A 23,427-nucleotide genomic window follows, 5' to 3' on the forward strand; every position below is an offset into this window, starting at 1 on the left:
TTACAGAATTTCAAGCTATTGAAATAAGTTGACCTACTACTACATTAAGGTCACATTGCTCTTTCAAGACAACCAACAAAGGTTTCTCTTTTCAGCCCTGTTTTTATTTATTTTAGAGAAGTATTTTTTCCTATCATCACATACTGAAAAAAATATGCAGAGAATTTTTACTGACTGACCGACTGGGGTAACTACCTCTATAATGGGGAAGAGAGACATTCTCTGTTCTAAGCTAGATTGTTTTGATCAAATAAGGTCAAGATATTTCCATCAAAATTCATAGTGATAAACAAGCAAATGTAGCCATTAGCAGCTTTAATTATTTAGGATGCTCATATGAGTAAATTAAAATTATCATTAAAATTTCTTATTGTATCTTCCCATCTCATAAATAACATTAAGACTAACTCTCAATGAATGCACTCAGTCATAGGTGCACTATGTAGCAAACAAGACGTTTAAAGTAATGGGGTTTTACTTCATAATTTCTCCCAGTTTGATTAGATCACACTTCAAGAAAAATAAAAGGTGTGTAAAGATATAGCCTCAGTGTCCTCAGTCTTGAATCATGAAGAAACAAATATCCTGTTATTTGGATTTAGATTTGGAAAATGTCTACAGATTCTTTGAGCTTGTATTAGAAACAAAATTAACTTAATGATCTGTATTTAACTTTAGTGCATCCTACCTTTTCTTCAGCTCAAGGCAGAATACATAGCCCTTCCTACTCCAATTCCTCCCCCAACCCTTCAGAGTGGTATGTTGGGCTGAGAGATTGTTCTTGGCCCAATGAACATTCATGGCTGAGAGTTGACTTGAGCCTAGGTTGCACCAGTCACAATCCGATGTCTTAACCATGATGCCATATTGGCGAATTTGCTGCCTCTACAGTGCAGAATAAAAAATGGCATCTCTTTAAATATAAATTGTAATGACATTATCCTACCTGAAATCATCAGAATCAACGTTTTCTACCTCAGAAATTTTAAAAGAGAAACAAATTTTCATATGGAATAAATGCTCATCAAAGCAACAGCCACTTTCACTATATATCAGGCCTCCAGAGAAATTTCCATGCAGTGGTTTGCTTCTATTTTGTACTTCCTACTAGCATGACTATTAAACAACCCTTGACAGATCACTTAGTGGAACTTTCCCCAGATGTCAAATTGATGGTGAGAGCTGCAGCCCCAACACATCTGGAGAGTGGCAAGCTGGGGATTTGGGCTTATTGTTCCTTTATGACACAGAATAGCAAATCATTGTTTGTCTTGATTTGCAAATCCTGGTTTATGAAGAGATCAAGCCAGAATTCCTTTCAGGTTGGCTTATTTAAGTGGAAAGCTTAAGAGAGTCATGAGAGAAAATGCGGCAGAATAAATTGCTTCTGGTAATTTGACTACATGTTCTTTTGAAGGGGAAAAATCTGCTATATTTTAGAAATTATTATTTTGTAGTAATCACTTATTGTGTATATTTGTCCATTTATATTGACACTGTAAGTAGGGGAAACCAACAAGATACAAGGCATATCAAGGGAGCAATATCATAGGGAGACTCAGCGGCATTTGCTGCAAACGGTAATGACCCCTAAATGATGACATACACATGGTGAAATGCCGCAGTTAGGGACTTGCATCTCAATCCTGGAATTTAAGTAATGATGGCATCACACACATTTCATCATTTGTCTCCCTTGCCTCTTGTCCCCCAGCAGTCACCCAAGGTAAAAACTTACCAGCACTGTGTGCATTCCCGTGTAAATTCTGCTGAGGCATACCAGAGCTGAAAATAAGAAGGCTCCCGACAGTCCAAGTTCAAGTGGATACTAAAAAGATGAGGGGAGAGAATATTAACTTTATTCATCGCCTTAACAGAATACAATCCATCCAGAATTTAGTTCAAGGGTACCATAAATCTAGTTAATTAGAATCTAATTCCCCTAAAACCTGGGATGAAACAGACAATGAGAAGGGAACATGTGACTTCTCAAGAGCCCCATTTGGATGGGTTGTCAGATGATAGATGGTGAATATGGCTTTCTTTTGCAGATAACATTGATTCCATTCCAACACAAGCCTCCAAAGCATCCCAAACTGAATGAAGAACTCCAAAGAAACATTTCTATAGTTGAAAGAGTAACCAAGTAGTGCACAAAAGTGAATTTTTGCCCATTCCTTGTGATAAAAAATCCCACTGGGACAAAAGATCCTAATCTTACAGAAATGTGAATGAAGAGGTAAGCTAGCTCCATATTCATAGGAATGAGTTCTCTCAGCCACATTGAAAAGCTTGTTTTGACTGTCCGATGATTGGAAGAGGCAATTCATGAGAAGGAAATGGATGAAAAAGAAAGGGACTGTGATGCCATTGAAAATACCTGGGGCTTAAGATGGAAGAACTGATGTTTGACCAAATTAGGCTATGGGATTTGGTCATACAACATGGCCAGATTAAATCATAATTGCTTCTTCCTACCTTGTACCGGTTTGCAGTCACAGCTACAAAAGTGAAAGAGATGGCGGTGGCTGCCATTGCATGCGTGGATGGCATTCCATATTCTGCATTGGTCTTCTTTTCCAGCTTGACCACAGGTGGCGAAAGAGGACGAGGCCACTTCAGAAGGTCTTTCATGACTTGACCAATATACATAACTACCTGGAGGCAGCAAAGAGAGATTGGCTCGTTTAAAATGAGAGAGATTTGCCCAAGGGGTTCGAGATAAGTAGTTGGGGGATCCTATCCCAACCTGATGAGCTCCAGATGCCATAATTCCTACACACACAGGAAAAGGTGTGCTTGGAATTATAGGAGTTAAAAATCGAGCTCATCTGCAATGTACTTGGCTGGTAAAGACTGACCTGTTAAAGCTCAGACTAAAGCTCAGATTTTTACAAGGCTCAAGGTAGAAAGCCTGAGGTCAGATATTGTTTAGGACAGTGTTTCTCAACCTTGGCAACTTGAAGGTGTGTAGACTTCAACTCCCAGAATTCCCCAGCCAGCATGGCTGTCTGGGGTGTTCTGGAAGTTGAAGTCCACACACCTTCAAGTTGCCAAGGTTGAGAAACACTGGTCTAGGAAGTATAGACCCTTCTTTCTCCCTGTGGCCCTGAAACAGAAGATCCAAACTGTTCTATGCACCATCAAACACCCTTGCAGAGATAATAAGATTGTAGTGTAAAAACACAAAACTTCAGTAATGGCAGAAACATTAAGCAGTGGCATTAAGCATTTAGAAATAACAAAGCAAGTCAATATAATGCTAAAAGAATGCATCATAAACGCAGTAGCTAAAATGTTTGAAAATCACAACAGAGAACATCATAACTTCAAACATCATGAGTTACACCTAAAGAGAAAATGTGTACCCACTTTTGGGGAGTGTAACTTCTTAGTGGCATCCTCGAGCAAAGGTAGCACAAACTATGTTGAACTGGAATACTAAACATAGAGCAATATTTATTCACTTATCAATTTTGTATACTGGCCTGATCACATAATAGACTCCTGATGGATAACAATATAAAACATACATGTATAATAAACACATCAATCAATAGCAGAAACATTTACAGTAATACCTCGGTTCACGAACACCTCTGTTCACAAACAATTTGGTTCGCAAACAGCGGCGTTCGCAAATTTTTGCTTCCATTCGCGAACTCCTCATTGGGTGACGAACACAACCTGCAACCATCTTCCCTGCTCTGACACGTGGTTGTGGCTTCCTCTAGGTGAGATCGTGGTCACAGACAGACACTTGCTGTGAAGCTTTTTGGTGTCGCCTCAAACAAGGTTAGTGTTCTCTCTCTTCATACTGTACTGAACTGTACTTTGTTTCATATTTTTGTGGTTAAAAAAAAATACATATGGTTCAGAACGGATTAACCTTATTTACATTGAACCTTATGGGAAAATTTGATTCGGTTGGCGACCAATTCGGCTCATGACCAGAATCGTGGAACGAATTAAGTTTGTGAACCGAGGTATCACTGTATAGCCTAACCCACAAGTCAAGAGCATCCACTCCCTCACTCCCTGAGAGCTGTCTGTGAGAGTTCTCAGGCTTTGTGAAAACATGGCCTATTTGGGAGGCCATTGCACAGGGGAGGGGCCATCACAGGAAATATTGTTTCCAAGCTCTGCTCCCCTCGGTTCCCGCACATGAGGGACTGAAAACTTCTCCTATGAAAAGCACAATCGACAAGTTGGTGCCACATCCTGTTGCAAAGTGATGCTTGGAATTCTACCCGGAGAATGTGTATTTGCTCTATCTTTCATTGCTTCCCTACCAAATATTGTCCCACATGCATCTCTCTCAATCTCTTTCTCCTTCATTTCTTTTCAATCTTTTACTATGTTGTATAAAATTCTTCTGGGTGTTCAACTCCAGTATTAATTTACATAGTGATTTTTAAACGGTGAGAGAAAATGAATGAAGTAAAATAAACTTATGAAAAAAAAAGTAGATGTGGTTTGGACTCTGGATATGTCCACTCTTTTAGTTGATGCAAACACTTTTCCCCCTTGTCCCTCCAACATAGTCTCCCCACAGCATTTAGTGAATAACAGGTGCCCACCACAGTTAAAATTCACAGTATTTCCGGCTTTAATGTCAAGATTTTTTCTGCCCTTTTGGTACCTCTTCCTTCCTGAAATGAAGTTCACAAGTTTATACATTTCCTTTTTAAGTTCAAAGAGGAATTAAAGAACATGAGTGACCTGGAGACATCAAGAACACCATAGCATCAAAGTCTGGTTGTCAGCAACAACTTCCTCACAATTCCACCACTCATACATCTCAGGAAAAAAATACAAAACTATTCCAGAAGCCTTGAAAATATAAGACTGGAGATTTGTGGGCTGCAATTTTCACCTTCAATATCTGCATAAATCTTTTGCTTCAGACGTGTTGCAATTCTTTTGATGACCAAGGAACACATTAAGTGACAGATAACATGGTCACTGATTGGGTCACAAGGTCAAGATCATAGAAAACATATCACTGGGTCTTTTTATCAACAGCATTCATCTGCAGATTTGGGGGAAACTGACTTTTTAAAAAATGCTTTCCATTTTTATACTTTTACAAATGGCTTTCACAGAACAAAAATGACTGTTTTGTTCAGAATAAAACTGAAAAATGTTTGAAGATAAGTCACTGAAAATCAAAATGAAACTGTGTGAATGGTTAAGAAACAGAGGAACAGCTAATGCTGTATGTATAAGATAACGATGACTTTTGAGAATGAATTCTCATTGTTCTATATTTGGGATCAATAGCAGTCATAATCAATTAAGCTTTCATCAAACTGAAGCTAGCATACAATGAAACATTTTAAAATTTAAACTTTTTAAAAAACAAAGTCTGCTAGATCCCAGCCATCTCTTAATATAAAACATTTGGCCTTTAAAAAAAAATCACCATCACTGCATCAAATCACTTGATGGTGTCTGCTATATGAAGTTTGCTGTCCTGCTTTAATGAATGAGAAGTTTTTGCTGATTTGATGTTGGGGTAGGAGATTCAAATGAACATCTCGTATATTTCAAACAAATGTGGCAATCTCAGAAAGCTACATGTAGGTCCTCCTGCCAATACATCTGCATGTTCAGTAGATGGATGAAACGTTCCTCTAAGCAAGGCAGAAATGAACCTGGAAAAATCAGCATCTTGGATAGTAGAGCTTCTGCAGGTTGTAGCAGACTGCTGAATCTGCAAGGCAGGAGGTCTCAAACTTCTCACCCTAGAAGCCTCACCTCATCTTCTGCTTTCGGGAAGCAGCACCACCTATCTTCTAGAAAACACCACCTGGCATCCATTCAAGCATGGTGTGTAAGAGAGACTGGGTCTCACAACTTGTGCTGCTTTCTGACAATCAAAAGGTAAAATAAAAGAGTTGAAATAATTTCTGTATTACCGCACTGGGCAGAATAGCATAGAGGTTTGTGGCTGGAGGATTTGGCCATGCCTTGGGAGACAGACCAATCTCACAAGAGATAAATAAAAACAAACTCTATTTAAATATTATTAGTAAACATCAGGTCAGTCCATAATAAGGCCAAGTCTGTACATTATATAGTGATGGACAAATGAGCTGAATGGTGTGTGTTGCTGTAGAGAGCCTTAGAGATGAGCTTGGAGAAACTATGCAGCAACATTTACAAAAATAAGACATGCTTTAAGCCTGGGATATGAGAAAAACATAAAAAACAAAGCAAAACAATTTGGCTCCACTCTAACTTCCCAGAAAGGGAAAAGACAGTCAGGCTTTCAAGATTCTATTACTGTAACCTATATCAATAAAGTGTACTTCCAGTCAAACTTGCAGAGTCTGACTAAATGACAGTCCAAATCATCACATTTCTCTCCTTCTCTAGCACAGATATGGAAAAACCTCTAAACCACATGCTCATCAGCAGGGTATCAACATTTTTTATTTTGATACCCTGTTGAGAAGAACATGAAGTCTGGTACGTAGTTGAAGTTTTAAGTGGGTTTGGCAGCAAAGAATTTCATAATCCTGAAAAACTGCAGGATTTTCATTAAAAAAAAATTCTGATCAATGGACTAGGTCATGGAAAGTCAATTCCTTAAGTCAATCTAACATCACTCTGATTTTTCCAGTCATACCTGGCAAATGGCATAATGAGGAGAACATGCAGACAAACTCCTCAGGTGACACTAGTAATAGTATCAAATGTTTTTTATCCCACGGAGCGAAGAAACAGACCTCTCCCCAAAGCTTTTAGATACTGATATTGTTCAAAATGCTGGTTAAAAGACTTATGATGATTAATGGCTAGTCTAAGCCACTAAAAAGAATGGACGGAGTCTGAAAGGAGGAAATGTGGTAGATTGAATCCAACTGGAAAAAGCCTGAGGTTTGCAGCAGAATGGCAGTAAGCAGATTTTGGGCAATAACTAGATCCATCCAGCATGTAGCCTCTACCTTCTTGTCCCTGTTCTCTTCCTTCTCTCACAGTCATAGGAGGTCACTTCCAAAGAAGGGACAGAGATATTTTTCTGTCCAGCCTCCAACAAGCTTCTGTTTTATCATGCTGGCTGCAGAGAAAGAGAAGACTCTCCTGCCAAGCTAATATCAACAGGTTATTAGTTCAAGTAAGAAAAAAAGCATTTTACATCAGAACAAGAAGGAAATTGCTTTGTGGCAACTTCTGCTTTACATAGTAACCAGTTGATTACATTGAATAACAAGCCCCGAGAAAAGGTTCATCACACCTCCATTGCCATGCTGTCAGATACACTAATTACTCTGCATTGCTGCACCACTGAAGGACCAGGTTAGGGACAGATCGTCATGGAGAAAACCTATCTGTGTGGTTGCTAAGAGTTGACAAAGTCTTGATGGCACATAATCAGTCAATTGGGAGTCAAGGTTTATTTTCAAGAGACACAACAGCTGTGACAAGTAGAATCATGAAGTATGTTTATCAGTTTATTTGGAAGCAGCACAGAACTAAGTTGGTATGACTGCTGTATTTCTCACTAGCCAATTCTTTTGTTTTTGTTGTTTCCAATCTAATGAAATGTTAGAAATAATTATGTAAAGAAGTTTAGAACTGTCTGTCTGTCCATCAAGACAACTCCCCCAAAACAGAATGGGATGGAATTAGGTATAGTGGCAGAATCCAGAAAAAGGAAAATGAAGCTTGAAAACAGGCCAAAACTAGCCAGGGGCTGCAAAGAAAACATTCCAAGAAAAAAAAAAACCAATGCACCTCTGTGGAAGAGCATCTTGGAAATCTGCTATAGTCAGAGCAATATCAGTTGCAGTGAAAGAATAGTTATCATCCCTTAGACCGACTTCATCTCTCTGTTTCCTTCTTCAGCCCCTTCACTACAACCTGAGGAGGTGAACAAGAAGGATGCGCAGATCCCTCTGTCCAAGAAGCTTTCTCCCGCTTCTAATTTTTGGAGTATGAGACAGATGGTGATAGGAAGCATCTACCCTGCCCAAGTTGTTCAGATTCCTGTGTCCTCCTTATAGATTCCCAGAGGAGTAGATGGGTTAGTTTTATGATACAGCATAAAAACAAAGATGCATTGTACCTGAAAGATCAATGTATTTTTTCAGCACATGTATGAACCCCTTTCCACTTGAACAGAGCTACTTGAACCAATGAAGTAAGAGAAGTCAAGAAAAGCTTATGCTAGAATAAATTGGCCTTAAGCTCCTACAAAACTTTTGCTTAATTCGGTGCATGTTGCATGTATGTTCCAATTTTATAAATATCCAGATCCAAATCAAAAAAGGGAAAGGAATAGCAAATGCTCAATACCAGACCAATCAACCTGGGAGCACACATTTTCTTTAATATTATGTAATACTATTTTCAGCAACTGGAGGCTACAAGAAGTAGGGTGGTGATGTAACAATGTCATGATAATTGGCTGGAGGTTATCACTAAGATGTTGAGCCTAATTGAAGCTTAGCTCATTGTGTTTCCTGCCTACCTTCAGATGTGCTGTTTATAATTTTCTGTAGCATAGTCATGAATCTAAAAAGGGGGGTTGAGACCATGTACAGTCCATAGTGCTCCCATCTATGTTCTGATGGAAGGCAGACAGTGAAATAATTCTACAGGGTGTTACTTCAGTTAGGCAAAACCTGGTTCAACTATACCCTAAATGATGTCCTAGTACTGCCACAAATTTCCTTGCCACCCTCCATCCTCAGATCTATGTATTTCAACAACTGAAAATATGGTATATTTTATTCAACGTAGAGCAGAATGATAAAAGATGAAGTATATCTTAGAACATATCTAAATGGTTCCTGAAAAGTGAACTGAATCAGCTACATAAGATGCCTGTGTTTAAGCATGAGTACCTGACTGAGTCTCAGCATTATTTATGTTGTCAAAAGCTGGTGAAGCAGAGAGATTTCAGCCCCCTTCTGCTAAAGAATATCTAATGAGCATAACTGGAAAGTTTGACCTAAGCATAAAAGCATCCTCTCAGTTTTATTCCCTGAAATATAAAGCCATTGGAAACTTGGCATCTATACCATCTCATTTCCTAGCTACTGTGTATAATAATAATAATAATAATAATAATAATAATAATAATAATAATAATAATAGTAATAATAATAATCTGTGCAGCAACTTTGTCTCAGATTTCAAACTAAAACAATTAAGCAGACTCAATCATATCTGCCTACTCAATACTGTATTATGGGCTATTAGCCAATTGGTTTAAATCTAAATGCAACCTCCAATATAAAGGCTTTTCTATTTGGAAGAAGGCCCAATTTTAGAGAGAAGCATTGACTGTAAGAGAAGGCAGGATCTAGATACTTAATTAGGCAATTTAGAGAGCACAGAGTGCTGCTGAATCACCAGGATTCATTTAAAGTCATTTGAATTTTTTTTAACGATACAAAAACAAGCAACATTCTATTCACAATGTCACTCCTGATTATTCAGGTTTTAAGCAGGCAGAATGACTGATTGGTTGGACTGATCTGTTTTTACTCTTGCTACTTGCAATAGGCTACCTTTCTGCTGTGATGGTGCAGTTATATACACATCCAGGCATACATACATATATGTACCACACACCCCCCAAACACATACAAGTCTTCACACTACTGCCTTTTGGGAGAAATAACGTTATGCAAAGCACAGAAAATGAGTAATAAATAGGAGAAAAGAAAGTGAAGGCATGAGATAAGAAAAGAATAAGGAAATACAGCTAAATCTAGTTTATACCAATGCCATTTACTACTCCATATATTTCTGTCATTGAAAGCCATCCCTGCTTCTGCCATATCCACAATCCACTTCATATACTGTCTATTATTCAATTAATTTTCTCAACTCTCTCTTTTGGAGGATCTCCATCCAACCATGATTTTCTCATGATTCCCCTCCCTCCTGATTGATTCACTTTTTCCAATAAGAGAACATAATTATTTCTTTTGTTATCTGGCTCTCATTCATTCACTGTATATGATCAAACCATCTTAAAATAGTTCTTTCACATTGAGAGTCAGGCAGTGTACAAGTTTAATAAATTATTATTATTATTGTTGTTGGTCACACAGTCAGCCAGATGTTCAAGCTGGATTTGGCATTTTTATCCACCTACTGAGTCGTTCCCAAGAACCTGGAATAGGCAGATGTTGTTGGCTGATGGTGTTAAAGGTATTGTCGCAGAATAGAAGCTGTTCCAAGTAAAGCTGCCTTTTGCAATTGACTGATGGGGATTTTGTCAATGCCAATGGTCTTCAAGTGGTGCTCCAGATGTTTTGGGATTGGACCCAAGGCACCTGTTACTATTGGTACTATCTTTGCTTTCTTTTGCCACAGTCATACTACTTCTATTTGCAGGTCTTTGTATTTTGTGATTTTCTCCAGTTCTTTCTCTTCTATTCTGCTGCCTCCAGGTATTGCAATGTCCACTATCCGGATTTTTTTGTCTTTCTTATCAACAATTGTTAAGTCTGGGGTGTTGTGCGGCAGGTGCTTGTCTGTTTGAATTCTAAAGCCCCAGAGCACTTTAGCTTTTTTTCTATTACTTTACTTTTCTATTACTATTTACTTTAACTCATTTTCTATTACTTTGTCTGTTTTGTGGTCCCACCAGTTCTTGCTTGCAGGTAAATGGTATTTCTTGCAGATATTCCAATGCACCATTGTTGCTACTTTGTCATGCCTTTGTTTGTAGTCACTCTGCGCAATCTTCTTGCAGTAGCTGACTAGGTAGTCCACTGTTTCTTCAGCTTCTTTGCAGAAGCAGCATTTGCTGTCTATTGCTGTCTTCTCAATTCTGGATTTGTATCCATTTGTTCTTAAGGCTTGGTCATGTGCAGCCAGAATTAGCCCCTCTGTCTCTTTTTTCAATTTGCCTGCTCTTAGCCATTGCCAAGTCTCCTTCTCCTTCTCCTTCTCCTTCTCCTTCTCCTTCTCCTTCTCCTTCTCCTTCTCCTCCTCCTCCTCCTCCTTCTCAAAGCATGCTCTTGTTTCTTCTTCAACTGTCTGGTATATTTGCAACATTCCACAGTCACTTATGCTCCTTGGTAAGTAGAATCTGTCAACATCGCTGCATGGATGAAGAGCATGATTCCTTGTCATTATTTTTCTGGTCTTCCTATCCAGGGCTTCTAGTTCTGCTTGAGTGTAATCCACTATTCCAGCTGTGTAACTAATGACTGGAATTGCCCAGGTGTCAATCGTCTTGATGGTATTTCCTTCACTGAGTTTGGACTTTAAGATCTTCTTCACTCCAATGTTGTATTCACTACTAACCTTCTTCTTGACTTCAGTGTGCTTGATGTTGTCAACCTGAAGGATGCCCAGGTATTTGTAGTGATCTTCTTCATCCAGACTCTTGATGTTACTTCCATTGGGCATCTTGATTCCTTTAGTTTTCACTATTTTTCCCTTGTTGAATGTAAGGGTGGCACATTTGTCCAATCCAAACTCCACTATAATATCTTGGCTATATATTTGGACCATGTTGAGCAGCGATTCCATTTCAGATGGTGTTTTTCCATACAGATTCAGGTTGTCCACGTAAAGGAGATGGGATAACCTGACAGATGTTTTGATGTTTAATAGCTATGTCCTGACTTGTTCAGTATTGTTGACAGAGGAATCAGTGCAATGACAAACAGTAGTGGTGATAGTGAGTCTCCTTGAAAGATTCCTCTCTTGATGTTAACCTCTCCCAGTCTATTGACCAGCAACTGTGTCTTCTATTGTGCCATTGATCTTTGCACAAAGCTTCTGATGTTTCTACTGACTCCTTTCTCCCTTTTTCTAGGCACTTGATTTTCCAGTCATGTGGCAGGGAGTTGAATGCCTTCTTATAATCAATCCAAGACTTTTTGAGATTCTGTACCATAATTATCAACAATGTTACACACTATTTTAGCTTATTTTATATTTCAAACATAAGGCTATTTCAGTTTGACATCTGACTTTGTACTACTTAATTCCTCATGTTCTCTCTACTATTCTAATTCTAATAAACAGCCTTCTCATGTCAAGATAGATATCAAGACATTAAAATATTAAGCCAGAAGCAATAAAACTCAGACTTTTAATCTAAGAGTTAAACACAAATAGTCACTAATTTGGATTGTGAGATCCTGAGGAGTCAACAGATGCAATTACTATAATGAACTGCTTGGGAATATGTAGCTAGAGATGTGTTCTAGCACATACAGAACATCATGTCCCAGACAATGTACTGTATTTCTGAAAATGCCAAATCATTCCCAGAACACTCAGATCAACTTAATTACAAGAGAAAAATGAAATGTTTTGGAGCCAATCCACTCCAATTTTCACACTGCTATTGGTGAAACTCCAGACATTGCTGAATTGCAACTCCCAGCATCTCCCCAGCATTGCCCTTGTTAGGTGTACTGGTTCAGTAGTATTAAGAGAACCACAGATGATCTATCATAATGAGACTGATTATGAAAATGCTGGGATAATCCTGGAATAAGCACTGGCAATTTTGGCAATAATAATAATAATAATAATAATAATAATAATAATAATACCACCAATATTAATAGGCACCTTGGGTGCAATCCCAAAACATCTGAAGTACCACTTGAAGAACATCAGCATTGACAAAATCACCATCAGTCAATTGCGAAAAGCATCTTTACTCTGAACAGCTTACATCCTGCGATGATACCTTTAACACCATCAAACAACAACATCTGCCTATCCCAGGTCCTTGGGAAGGACGTGTATAAAAATGCCAAATCCAGTCTAAACAACTGACTGACTGTGCAACCAACAATAATAATATCTACTCAAACCAATAAAGGTTTTCAGTTCTCTAACATCAGATATCCCACCTTTCTGAAACTTATTAGCTTGCATCAGACACTCCCCAGGTAAGGTATGCTCCATTCAGGCTTAGTCCTTCCATGTACTTGCTGTGGGTATTATTCATGCCTGAATATATTTGCAAGGTAATATTCAAAAAAGGGTTTTGCTCAAGCACACTGGAAGGTAATGTAAAAAGTTTTGTCCAAGTAAAGTGTACAACATCCATGCATCTTATTTAGGTACCTTAATCATCTGTCTATAAAATGCATACATAAAAAGCCTTTCAATCAAAGCAAGAAGAAAAGTCTTCCTCCTCACAATTTAGAAGCCTGCTCTGAGTAAGAAATACTAATGTCTTCCCAATACATTTGGTGCTATCCAGTAAAAGCAACTTCCCTGTGTATGTGCTCTCCTTGACCCAATCCATAAATGGATTAGTGAAGTCAGAGAATACAGACTGAAAAAAACTTGTATATGTTTTAAGCCACCTGGTTTTAAGATTTGTTGGATCAGTTCAGTTTTCAATTTTCCCACTTCTTTGCTCCTTCAGAATCAGCTAACATTTTCCCCAAATTAAAAGGAACATGGTTTACAAGCTGAACTGAAGTCCAGAGAAAATACAGGCATTGTTGGCAAGTAGAAAACTGGACTCTGTATAGCAGCAGCAGCTTTTTGCTTTCATCAAAATGACAAAATCAGCATCCCACCATCATGCCAGAGGTTCTGCTCCTTTGGGGTATGTAATGTCACAAGACGTGTACCATGGATGGGCCTGCTTCATGACACTCTGATGCCACTTTCATCCTCCTGCTGTCCCTTGATGTCATTGACTCAGGGACAGAGATTCAATCTGTTTTGAACAGGGTGGGCTGCACTCCCCCAAAATAATAGGTCTGAGGTCTGAAAATACTTTGATCCTCAGCTGTCACCGGAATTTGCAGGTGCTGGCAAGAAGCATTTTGCACAGTTATAACTACCATCAGTGGCAGTAATCTGTCCCTTGATTACATTCAACTATTTTAACCTGTTGTTTATAGGGAACACCATTTTTTTGTATTTATTATTAAAATAGTAAAATATAAAGAATGTAGAAAAATGCATATATTGGAATACAAAGGAAGTAAACAAGGGGAAAAAAAAGATAATGCAAAAAAGACTACTATGTTTAAGTTAAAAAAGAAAAAAGCAAATTGCATCCACCCCTTCTCTCCCATGTATATGCCCAACCTCAAGCCACAGTTAAATATTTGAATATTGTATCTAACATTAGTTCATGGAGAAAATCTATGTGGTCACTAGGAGTCAAAAACAACTTGATGGCACATAATCAATCAATCTAACATTAATAATTGTTACTAGTTTCTACTTGAGTCCTAAAAACCATATTCCACATATCTAAAATGGGGCACACCACTGAGAAGCGCCTAGAAGTTATAACTGGTGCAGCTAGGCTGTTGACTGATACAAAGCACAAGGATCTCATGAAGATACTAAAAGATCAACACTGTTTGCCAGTTCCTCGCTGGATACAAGTTAAGGTGTTTTATTGACCTTCAAAGCCCTAACTATCCGAGAGATCCTATCTCCTGTTCTGCACCTGTCCAACCTGTAAGGCAGTATTTCTCAACCTTGGCAACTTTAAGATGTGTGGACTTCAACTCCCAGAATTCCCCAACCAGCATGTTGAAGTCCACACATCTTAAAGTTGCCAAGGTTGAGAAACACTGCTGTAAGGTCTGCAGAAGCCCTGTTGAAGATGCCCCCATTGTCAGAATGGGAGAGGCCTGGTGGAGAGGTATGGAACTCATTCCTTCAGAAGTTACGTTTAGCACCCAACTCTCTCAGCATTAAAAAAAAAAAAAATCTGTAAAGAAGCTTCTCTTTTCCTAGGATTTTAATTGGTTATTGATTTTAGCATCCATTTCCATTTTTTAAAAATCCTTCATGTTTTTAACTTATGCTAGCCTTCTTAAGTGCTCATTTGAGCAGAAAGGCAGAGTATAAATCAATCAAACAAACAAATAAGAAAGAGGAAGCACTTAGATGGTAACAATTTAGATACACAGAAATGTTTTAGAAGCAATAAAAGAAGACTGAAAGCCTGCCTATTTCTACAACAATCTAACTAAGTTCGGTTTGAAAAAAAGTGCTTTGTATCACCCAGCCAAATCAATGCATTCAAAGAAATACAGTATGACATATCAAGGCAATAACTAGAAAATAGCAGCATTAACATTACTTGAACATTCTTGCCTAGGCTCTTTCATGGAGAAACCTGGCTATATTCATTCACATGCTACAAATCTAGCAATATCAGAATGCCAGTGTAGAACATAACCACTACAATGGTGTTTTCAAGGCATATCTCAAACAGAGAGCAAAGGTTGGTCCTGGACGGGAGTGGTACTACTGGAAGATAAGATGTATTGTATGGCCTGGCCTCTTTAGAATGACACTTATACTTTTTACTCTAGATGGTCAGGAAATATATCAACTGGTAGCTGAGGAAACTATGGAATCACTTTATGAGTTCCAGAATTGCTGGATTATTAAAGCTTCACACGTGACCAATAAAATTATGTCCTCCTTTGCCAAATGTCTCCATTTTTCCAGTTTGTGCTCATAGGAAGAGGCCTCTTATCCAAACAACCTCTCATCTCTGGTACTACCACTGATTTTATATATGGATTCATTGCCTCCAGCAGCACCCATAACATGGAATACCTTTCTCCTGCAAGGTAAGCTCTCTTGAGCTGATGGAATACAAAATGATGTAACAAAAGTCATCAATTCAGTCCTGTTAAATAATAACCACTTGAGTCCAGCAGAGGGCACTACTACCCTCACAGATGTAAAAAGAGAATCTGATACTGTGAATAGAATATAACACACCAAGGAAGAGAACACCGCTATTCTTGATAAATTATTCTAATCCTCTGAAGAATTACTACAGTGAAAAGGAACCATTTCACTGATTAGATGTCAACACTGAACCGATTCAACTCCAGCAGTCTCATATATATGAAAACCAGTTTCAACAGTATGACACCCTCTTATGTGGAGTCCTTGGGGTTCTCTGAGCTTGGCTGTTTTCTTGCAAAGTTTCATTACCTGGCTAGGTAACATCTTCAGTGCTAGAATGGGATGGGGTTTGCTCTCTGTTTATATACTGTGGCATGCCCTGCCAGTGTTGGTGGGGGTGGGGGTTTTGTTTTGTTTTATTTTTTCTCTCTGGTAGTTCCTTGAATAAAGTATTGTTTACTGCTTGTATGTCTGGTGGTAATCTTGGTGTTAATCTCTGCTTATCTGGGTGATAATTGCTGGTGAGGAGATGTTCTGGTGTTTTGTTTTCCTTTCTATTGTCACTTTTGAATAGCGTGTAGATGTTGTTTATCTCTGTGTGCCGGTTGATGGCTGCCTTGTCTGAATACCAAATATTCAGTAATCATCACCCAGATAAGCAGAGATTAACACCAAGATTACCACCAGACATACAAGCAGTAAACAATACTTTATTCAAGGAACTACCAGAGGAAAAAATAAAACAAAACAAAACCCACACCCCCACCAACACTGGCAGGACATGCCACAGTATATAAACAGAGAGCAAACCCCATTCCATTCTAGCACTGAAGAGGTTACTGAGCCGGGTAATGAAACGTTTGCAAGAAAATAGTCAAGCTCAGAGAACCCCAGGACTCCACAGTTCCACCCTTAGCTACACATATTCACTTCTATTGGTACCCTCTTATGTGGCTGGATCATCCCACCATCCCATTTATAAGCATGTGGAAGATAGCATCCTAACTCAGAAGAGATGCAAGTTCCATCAGGCATGAACCCTTCTGGAAACCAATAGTTTATAACACTGTTTGTGAGTTCTATACCAAGAGTCTTATTGCCTCAGTCCAAATGGGGAGAGCTGAGCATAGAAGCAGTTGATGCATATATGAAATAATGGGTTAAAGCTCACTCTTAATTATAGGTTAAAAGAATTTTTTTATAAAATGATGTACCATTGGTATTTGACCCCAGATAAATTGTCAAAGATGTATTAAGGAATTTCAGGTGTTTGTTGGAAATGTATTCAGTATGAAGGTACATTCTATCACTTATGGTGGACTTGTGAAAAGGCTAAGAAATACTGGAATATGATACGTATTTTGATTCAAAAGATTTTGGAATCAGACCTGCAATTGAAACCAGAGACTTTCCTTTTAAGTATGACGGATAAACAAATGGAAAGACAACACGGAAATTTATTTCTTTATACGATAACTGCAGCAAGACTTTTATATGCACAAAAATGGAAGGATTTACAAATATCTACAGCTGAAGAATGGATATTGAAATTAATGGAACTGGTGGAGATGGTGAAACTGACTACTTTGCTCAGAGAGAGGGCACTGCCTAGCTTTGTAATTGGAAACCACTCTTGGACTTTTTGTTTGACACTCAAAAAAATGCAATTTTGATTTTGAGATTTGATGATTGATGTTATACTTTTAGAAATATCTTGTACAAATCACATGTATCATTGAAATAGAATGATTTTAGGAATTTTCTTGAATATTAGATTAAAAAGTATTTTTTATTATGTGAACTTGTAGATATTAGAGTAAGAGGTGAATATATTCTACATCTATACCTGTACCAAGGAAAGTCGGAAGCTACTCTTTCTTTTCTATGCTTTTTTTATTTTTTATTTTTTCCTTTTTCTTGATTTTTCTTGATTTTAACTTTTTTTGAAAACATAGTAAAATTTATATTAAAAAAAAAGATGATGCAGCTTTACATGGTTTAATTTACAACCAGATAGATAGATAAAGTTAGTAATAATACATTAAGTTGTGAATAATGTTAGTAATACTTACAGGCCACATAATTATTAGTCTTCTTGAAACATAGGGGTTAATGATCCAGTAAGTGAATGGAAGAAATGTGATGTAGAAAATTTCTTGGCCCATCGCAGCAGAAACTTGGAACAGGTAGTAGTAGAAATAATTTTTTACAATGTAATCTTGTGAACAGTCCTACAAGAAAATTGTAACCATGTTAGTACCTGTTTTAGGGAGCTCTCAAATGATATTCAGCTTCACCAATTTTGGATTTCCAAAAACGTGGAAAACACAAACAAAAACTCTGTTTCCAGTTCTGTGTTTTAACTGATAGAAGGTTACTACAGGTTTCCTGCTTCTGTTATAGCAGGAAAGATAGTGTAGTACAGATTGTATTGAATTAATAAGAAGCCATGGAAGCAAGATAGTATATTTCAATTTCCCTTACGCTATGATGGTATGAGAATGACAGCAACAAACACTTTCCACATTCACTGGATATTATTAAGGATATTTCCTGAAGTTCACCAGTGCACTGCACAACAGACATACAACCAATAATTATTTTATCACAACAAAAGGATGTTACCGTTCAGGATATATTCTAAGCTTTTTCCAAATTGCCCCCAAAGCTGAGGATAGTCTTCCTTCCCAGTCATGAGCACCTTCCAAATGTTTTCTAATTGGAGGAGGGAAGCATAGCAGAAATAGATTAACATGACAATGAATAGAGGACATAAGAGAAAAAGGCAGAGTGAGGAGGTAGGAAATGAAGGACAGGAAATGTAAGAGAAGAAAGGAAAAAGAAGGTTCCTGATACTTAGTAGGTCATGTTTCTTTCTTAAATGACATTTATCTCACCACAAAAAGGTGGAACGATTATAATTTATCCTCTGTGGAATGTTCTGTATCTAGATATTTGCCGAACAAAGTATGTTGAAGGTTCTGAAAGGAATAATAGGTTTTAAGAAGTCACAGAATGAAGATACAAATGAAAACATTTGGGAATATGTTCACCAGGAAATGGTGGGGAATCCCTCAGAACCGCACATGTTAATATATGGGGAGAAGTCCTGGATTTGGAGGCAAGGGAATGCAAACAACTGAACAGACTTCATCATAGGAACTAAACAGAATGAGGTGGATCTTCTGCAGGATCATAAGTACCGCTTATCTTTTTGGCAATGTTCTCTGAAAATGCACACACATACAGTATTCACATCAACATATTCTCTGAATCTTCAGTGTATCTGCAAGTCCTGAGCTCTTTGGCCAAACCCAGTATATACATCCTAACATTCTGCCTTGTTCCTGAAAGAAGTTGTGTTCTGAAGAGACCATGCTGAATTGAAGTTTCTAGAATTCCAGTTCCAGTCACATGACATGCGTATTTAAAAAAATTCTGCATTTCTTAGGAAGGGTAAAGAAGGGGCTAATTCAGACAAACCAGAGCAGCCAGATCCCAAGGAGCCTGGGACTCATAATATGAGGTTTGTACCCTTCATTGTAATTCCTCTTGTAGTTGGGATAAGATCGCAGAACAGAAGGAAGAGAAGCCCACACAAAAGGATCCTGTGTTTTGAGCTGTCTGCTGAAAAAAGGAAAACTGGGCAAGATTTCCTTATCACTCATGCCTTCAGTCCTTGCGTCTTAGCAGTCTATAGTCTTCTTCGTGAAGAAGTCTTAAAAGAAGATAGCACTTGGTTTTTTTGCAATTCTCCTTGATCAAGATAATATCTTACTTCTGTGCTTTCTGGCCGATGTACTTTCAATCTTCCGTATATATCCGAAGCAGCTACAAGGAGATGGAATTGCCATCCACGATACAGAGAAGCTGACCATGCTGATAACATCAATGCTATTCCTACTGAAAGAACAATATTTGCAAAGTGGGTGGATCAAGATTTTAAAAAATGAAACTAGATTTATTAATAAGATGAATATTAAAATATTTTGAGACTCCTATTTCACAACGGTCCAGTCTATCTACCTGGTCCCAGTATTTTCAAATAAATAACATAGTATTAAAAGAATTACAGAAACAAAGGGAATACTAAAAGACTTGACTGAATTGTAAAATCTTAAAACATGTAACCCAGGATATTTGCTGGGTCTTATTATAAACTGTTGGTGAAGTATGACTTAGAATTCAAACAAGTCAGACAGCATGATTAAATGGATGCAGAATTTGAAGGCAGTAATGGAGATGCAACAATGAGAATTCCAATGGAAGAATATTAAATTTACTTCAGATATTAGAGAAAACTACTACAAGATGTCTTATTGTTGGCACACTACTCCAATCCTGACCACTAAAACAGACAATTCTTTCTCTAAACGTTGCTGGAAATGTAATCAACAGAGCAGATCTCTTTTTTCATAATTGGTGGCAATGTTTTAAAGCTCAATTCTGGAAAATGATTTATACTACAATGAAAAAAATCTTAAAAGTTGAATTCCCATTTCAGCCTCAATTTTCTTATTAAACTTTATTAAACCATGTATCTCTGGTGTACTGAATTAACATTGCATATGCTAGTTGCTGCAAGGATATTTTATGCCTTTTACTAAAAAGGTTCTTTCTCCATGGAAGAATGGCTAACCAAGTTGTGAGAATATGCTTCGATGTCTAGAATACTTTTGTACCTTAAAAGTAAATCTGACAGAGAATTCAACTCAAACTGGAAACCATCCCTAGATTACAACTTAATTCATGGATTTGTACCATAACCATAATTCAGATTTCTCTATGTATGGAAACTATATTTCAACTGTACAGGATATTTAAATCAGAACAGTTTCTTAATAATATGGATTGAATTTATTTTAACTTATAATTCTACATGGTGATTTATACTGATTATGGTTCTTGAGATTCACTCTTAGCTTAGAGCTTAATAATGATTTTTAGTCTTTTAAAGCAACATAATATATTCAGTTATTTTTAACTAATCAATGAAAACCATAACTTCCATGATATTTTAAAATGTCTTGTTTATTCATCTGTACTTTATTTTTTATCTGTTGTTCTTGTCTTTTTACTAATGGTCTACACATCTTCTTTAATTTCTAATACAAATTTAAAAAATTAAACTATTATACAGCCAGATGGAACAGTGAGAGAAGAATCCAGAGGACATGAATAGATAGAGGAGCGCTTTGCAGCCTTCAAAGAAGCCTAGAAGTTGTTCACAAGGTGCTAGGAAGAGGTATTGATTTAGCAGAACTGTCATTAAACAACAAGGAGATATTTCAACATGACAGTCTCAATGAAATTTGCATAATGACATTACTCCATTTGGTTCATTTTCTTGAATTATCCAGTGTATATAAAAATGTGACAACACTCACAGCACGTCTCCTTGCAGCCAAATCTCACAGTGCTGATGTTGAATGTCTTATTAATACAAGCAACATGTAGAAATTCATAAGCAGAAAAAACATCTCAATTTAGTTAGAAGACTAAACTCCTAGTTCAGTTATCAAAATATACCACCCTTCACTGGATGGGATCCTAGGGTATCCATACTCTTACAGATAACTAAATAAGACCCCAAAAACCTATAGCAAAAGCAAAAGAACAGATATGATTGAAACAAATTTTCTCAAGGTTTGCAGGTACCAGTGTTTCTCCCACCCAGTTCTGAATGCTGATGAGCCAACCATCTTAAAACAAAGGAAATGTTGATGTCTTCAGTATAAAGTGAGGCACAACATATGGTGTGCAACTGAGATTTATTTTCTTTGGCACATGGTGCTGTAATGGAGATTGGTTTACTGTTATATAATTGTTATGTATCTATTTCTAGTGTTTATATACAACGCAAACAGTTAAAAATATTTTAGTTTAATCAACTAGTTGGTCCCAGTAATATAAAATTACAAAGGTTTGAAAGAAACAATCTTAACTTTCTATTTCTTTCATTTGTTCTTATATAGTTCTTTTAAACCCCATATTCCCTACTGCACAAAACCTAGTTCCCACTGCACACTTTTTTCTACTTGTAAAAAATTCACCCAGTTGTATGTTAAAATAAACTCTGTTCCTGTTCTAAGGGTATTAGCAATGATACCAATATAAGATAAAGCTAGGCAACCTAGCTTCTGCAGATCTCCCTCTTTTTGCCCACAAGATTCCCTGATCCACCTAATTTTATTTCTATTACTTCCAACACAACAGAATGATGAAAAGAAATAAAGTAAAGGGAATCTGGATTCTGTCTATCCATCAGCAGGATAACTCTTCAAAACTGAACAGAAGGAGACCAAATCTGGTATTGCAGGAGAAACCAAGGGGAAAAAAAAAAGACGAGTCCGAAAAAGGGCCAGATCCAAATCTCCCACTGGGGAGAAAAAAAAATCTCAGTGGAACTCCTCCATTGTAAGCTCCTCCCTCCTGACCCTGAGACCCAGAGTAGAGAGTATAAAGCCCACCTTGGGCTTCTTGTGCACATATACTCAGAAACACACAGGAATGCCATACAAGGGGAAAGCAGAAACACAAACAAGCACACCGGCTATTTTCTTCCATGGAAGAAAATAGAGACGGGAAGGAATCCCAGAAGCCCTGTCTACTTCATCTTGGAGGCCTGCTTAGCAGCCTCTAGTGCATCCTTATGAATGAAAATGTCTCTGGGTTGCATAGAGGACCCATGTATATTTTAAAGGATAGAGTTGGGTGATGTATAAATGTATAAATAAATAAATAAATAAATAAATAAATAAATAAATAAATGTGGCTGTGACCCAACCTTTTTGCATTTTTTTTTTTTAGGGTCTTCACCTGCCCAACAAAAAGACATAGGTAGACTGGATAGATAACACATCTGGTAAATGTGTCTTTTGTGACACCCCACTCCCAGGTGGAAGCCATTTCCTGAGACCAACTGTGGCATGCTCTCAAAATTCCAGGGTGGTTCATAAAGCCTAAGAGGCTGCCTGATCTAGGGAACCCTTTCAAGGGGGTCAAAAGCAAAAAGACTTCTTCAAATGTTATGAAAAGTGAAAACCATTTATTTTTGTTTCTTCTTTTTTCCTTGCAGTGAAATAAGAGTGCATTTTGAAAAACATCAACTAAGTACATACTTCTCCAAACAGCAGGCAATGTGCTCTCAAGGTGCATGTGAAGCTTTGTAAGGAGGCCCAAACTGATGCAAAGCAGGTTCAAATCTTGCTCATCCAATGGTTGAGCTAATAAGCAGAGCAATTCCCACTGGGAGCATTACTTTGTCAGGGCAGTTGACAGGGAATGGTGTACGTCACCTGCAGTGCAATCTGAGTTTTGAGAGGCATCTGGCAAATAATTTCTGAGAATAGGAATCTAGTTTAGAAGTAGAACAAACCAAATCTTAATTGTATGAATGCAATCAGTGTGAATGGCAACTGCTATTATGCTTTACATAAGATTAATCATATGGAAAGCTGGATAGCCTCAGAATTTGGCGCAGAGAAGAAGCTTAACTTCTGCCTTTTCTTGCTTGGACTTTGCAAAAGTGACCTTTCTTGGAGCTGCTATTTGCATTTCAGCAGAAACTTCTATCAGTTTCAGTGGAGGCTTCTTTTGGAATGCAAACAGCAGCTCATTTTTGTCAGGATCATGGCAGGAAAAGAGGAGGGAAGATTTTCCTCCTTCAACTCCTGTACTTAAAATCCAATTTGTGCTTCCTTGAGGTTGCAATTTACATAAGTAAAAAACACTCATTGCAATGAGGCAGAATGTCAACAGAAATCACATTTGCAAGGTTGATGTCTTAAAAAAAAGACATTC

General features: G+C 37.6%; 1 protein-coding gene across 2 annotated transcripts in view; it reads right to left on the minus strand.

The window, feature by feature from the left end:
* The window catches only part of SGPP2 (sphingosine-1-phosphate phosphatase 2), a 43,059-nt gene that overhangs the window by 5,076 nt on the left and 14,556 nt on the right, over positions 1 to 23,427 (minus strand). The window contains exons 2-4 of one of the 2 annotated variants that reach the window (XM_088132556.1): positions 17,697 to 17,855; positions 2,479 to 2,658; positions 1,739 to 1,828 (exon numbers count right to left, since the gene is read on the minus strand). In XM_088132556.1, the coding sequence (XP_087988682.1) occupies positions 1,739 to 1,828; positions 2,479 to 2,658; positions 17,697 to 17,855 (429 nt within the window). The remainder of the gene's footprint in view (positions 1 to 1,738; positions 1,829 to 2,478; positions 2,659 to 17,696; positions 17,856 to 23,427) is intronic. The other variant, XM_088132557.1, reaches the window with a different exon arrangement.

This window comes from Python bivittatus, unplaced genomic scaffold, assembly GCF_059951505.1.
Source record: "Python bivittatus isolate LINGU-HERP-01145 unplaced genomic scaffold, Pbiv_v1 ctg000980_np1212, whole genome shotgun sequence".
Taxonomy (NCBI): Eukaryota; Metazoa; Chordata; class Lepidosauria; order Squamata; family Pythonidae; genus Python; species Python bivittatus.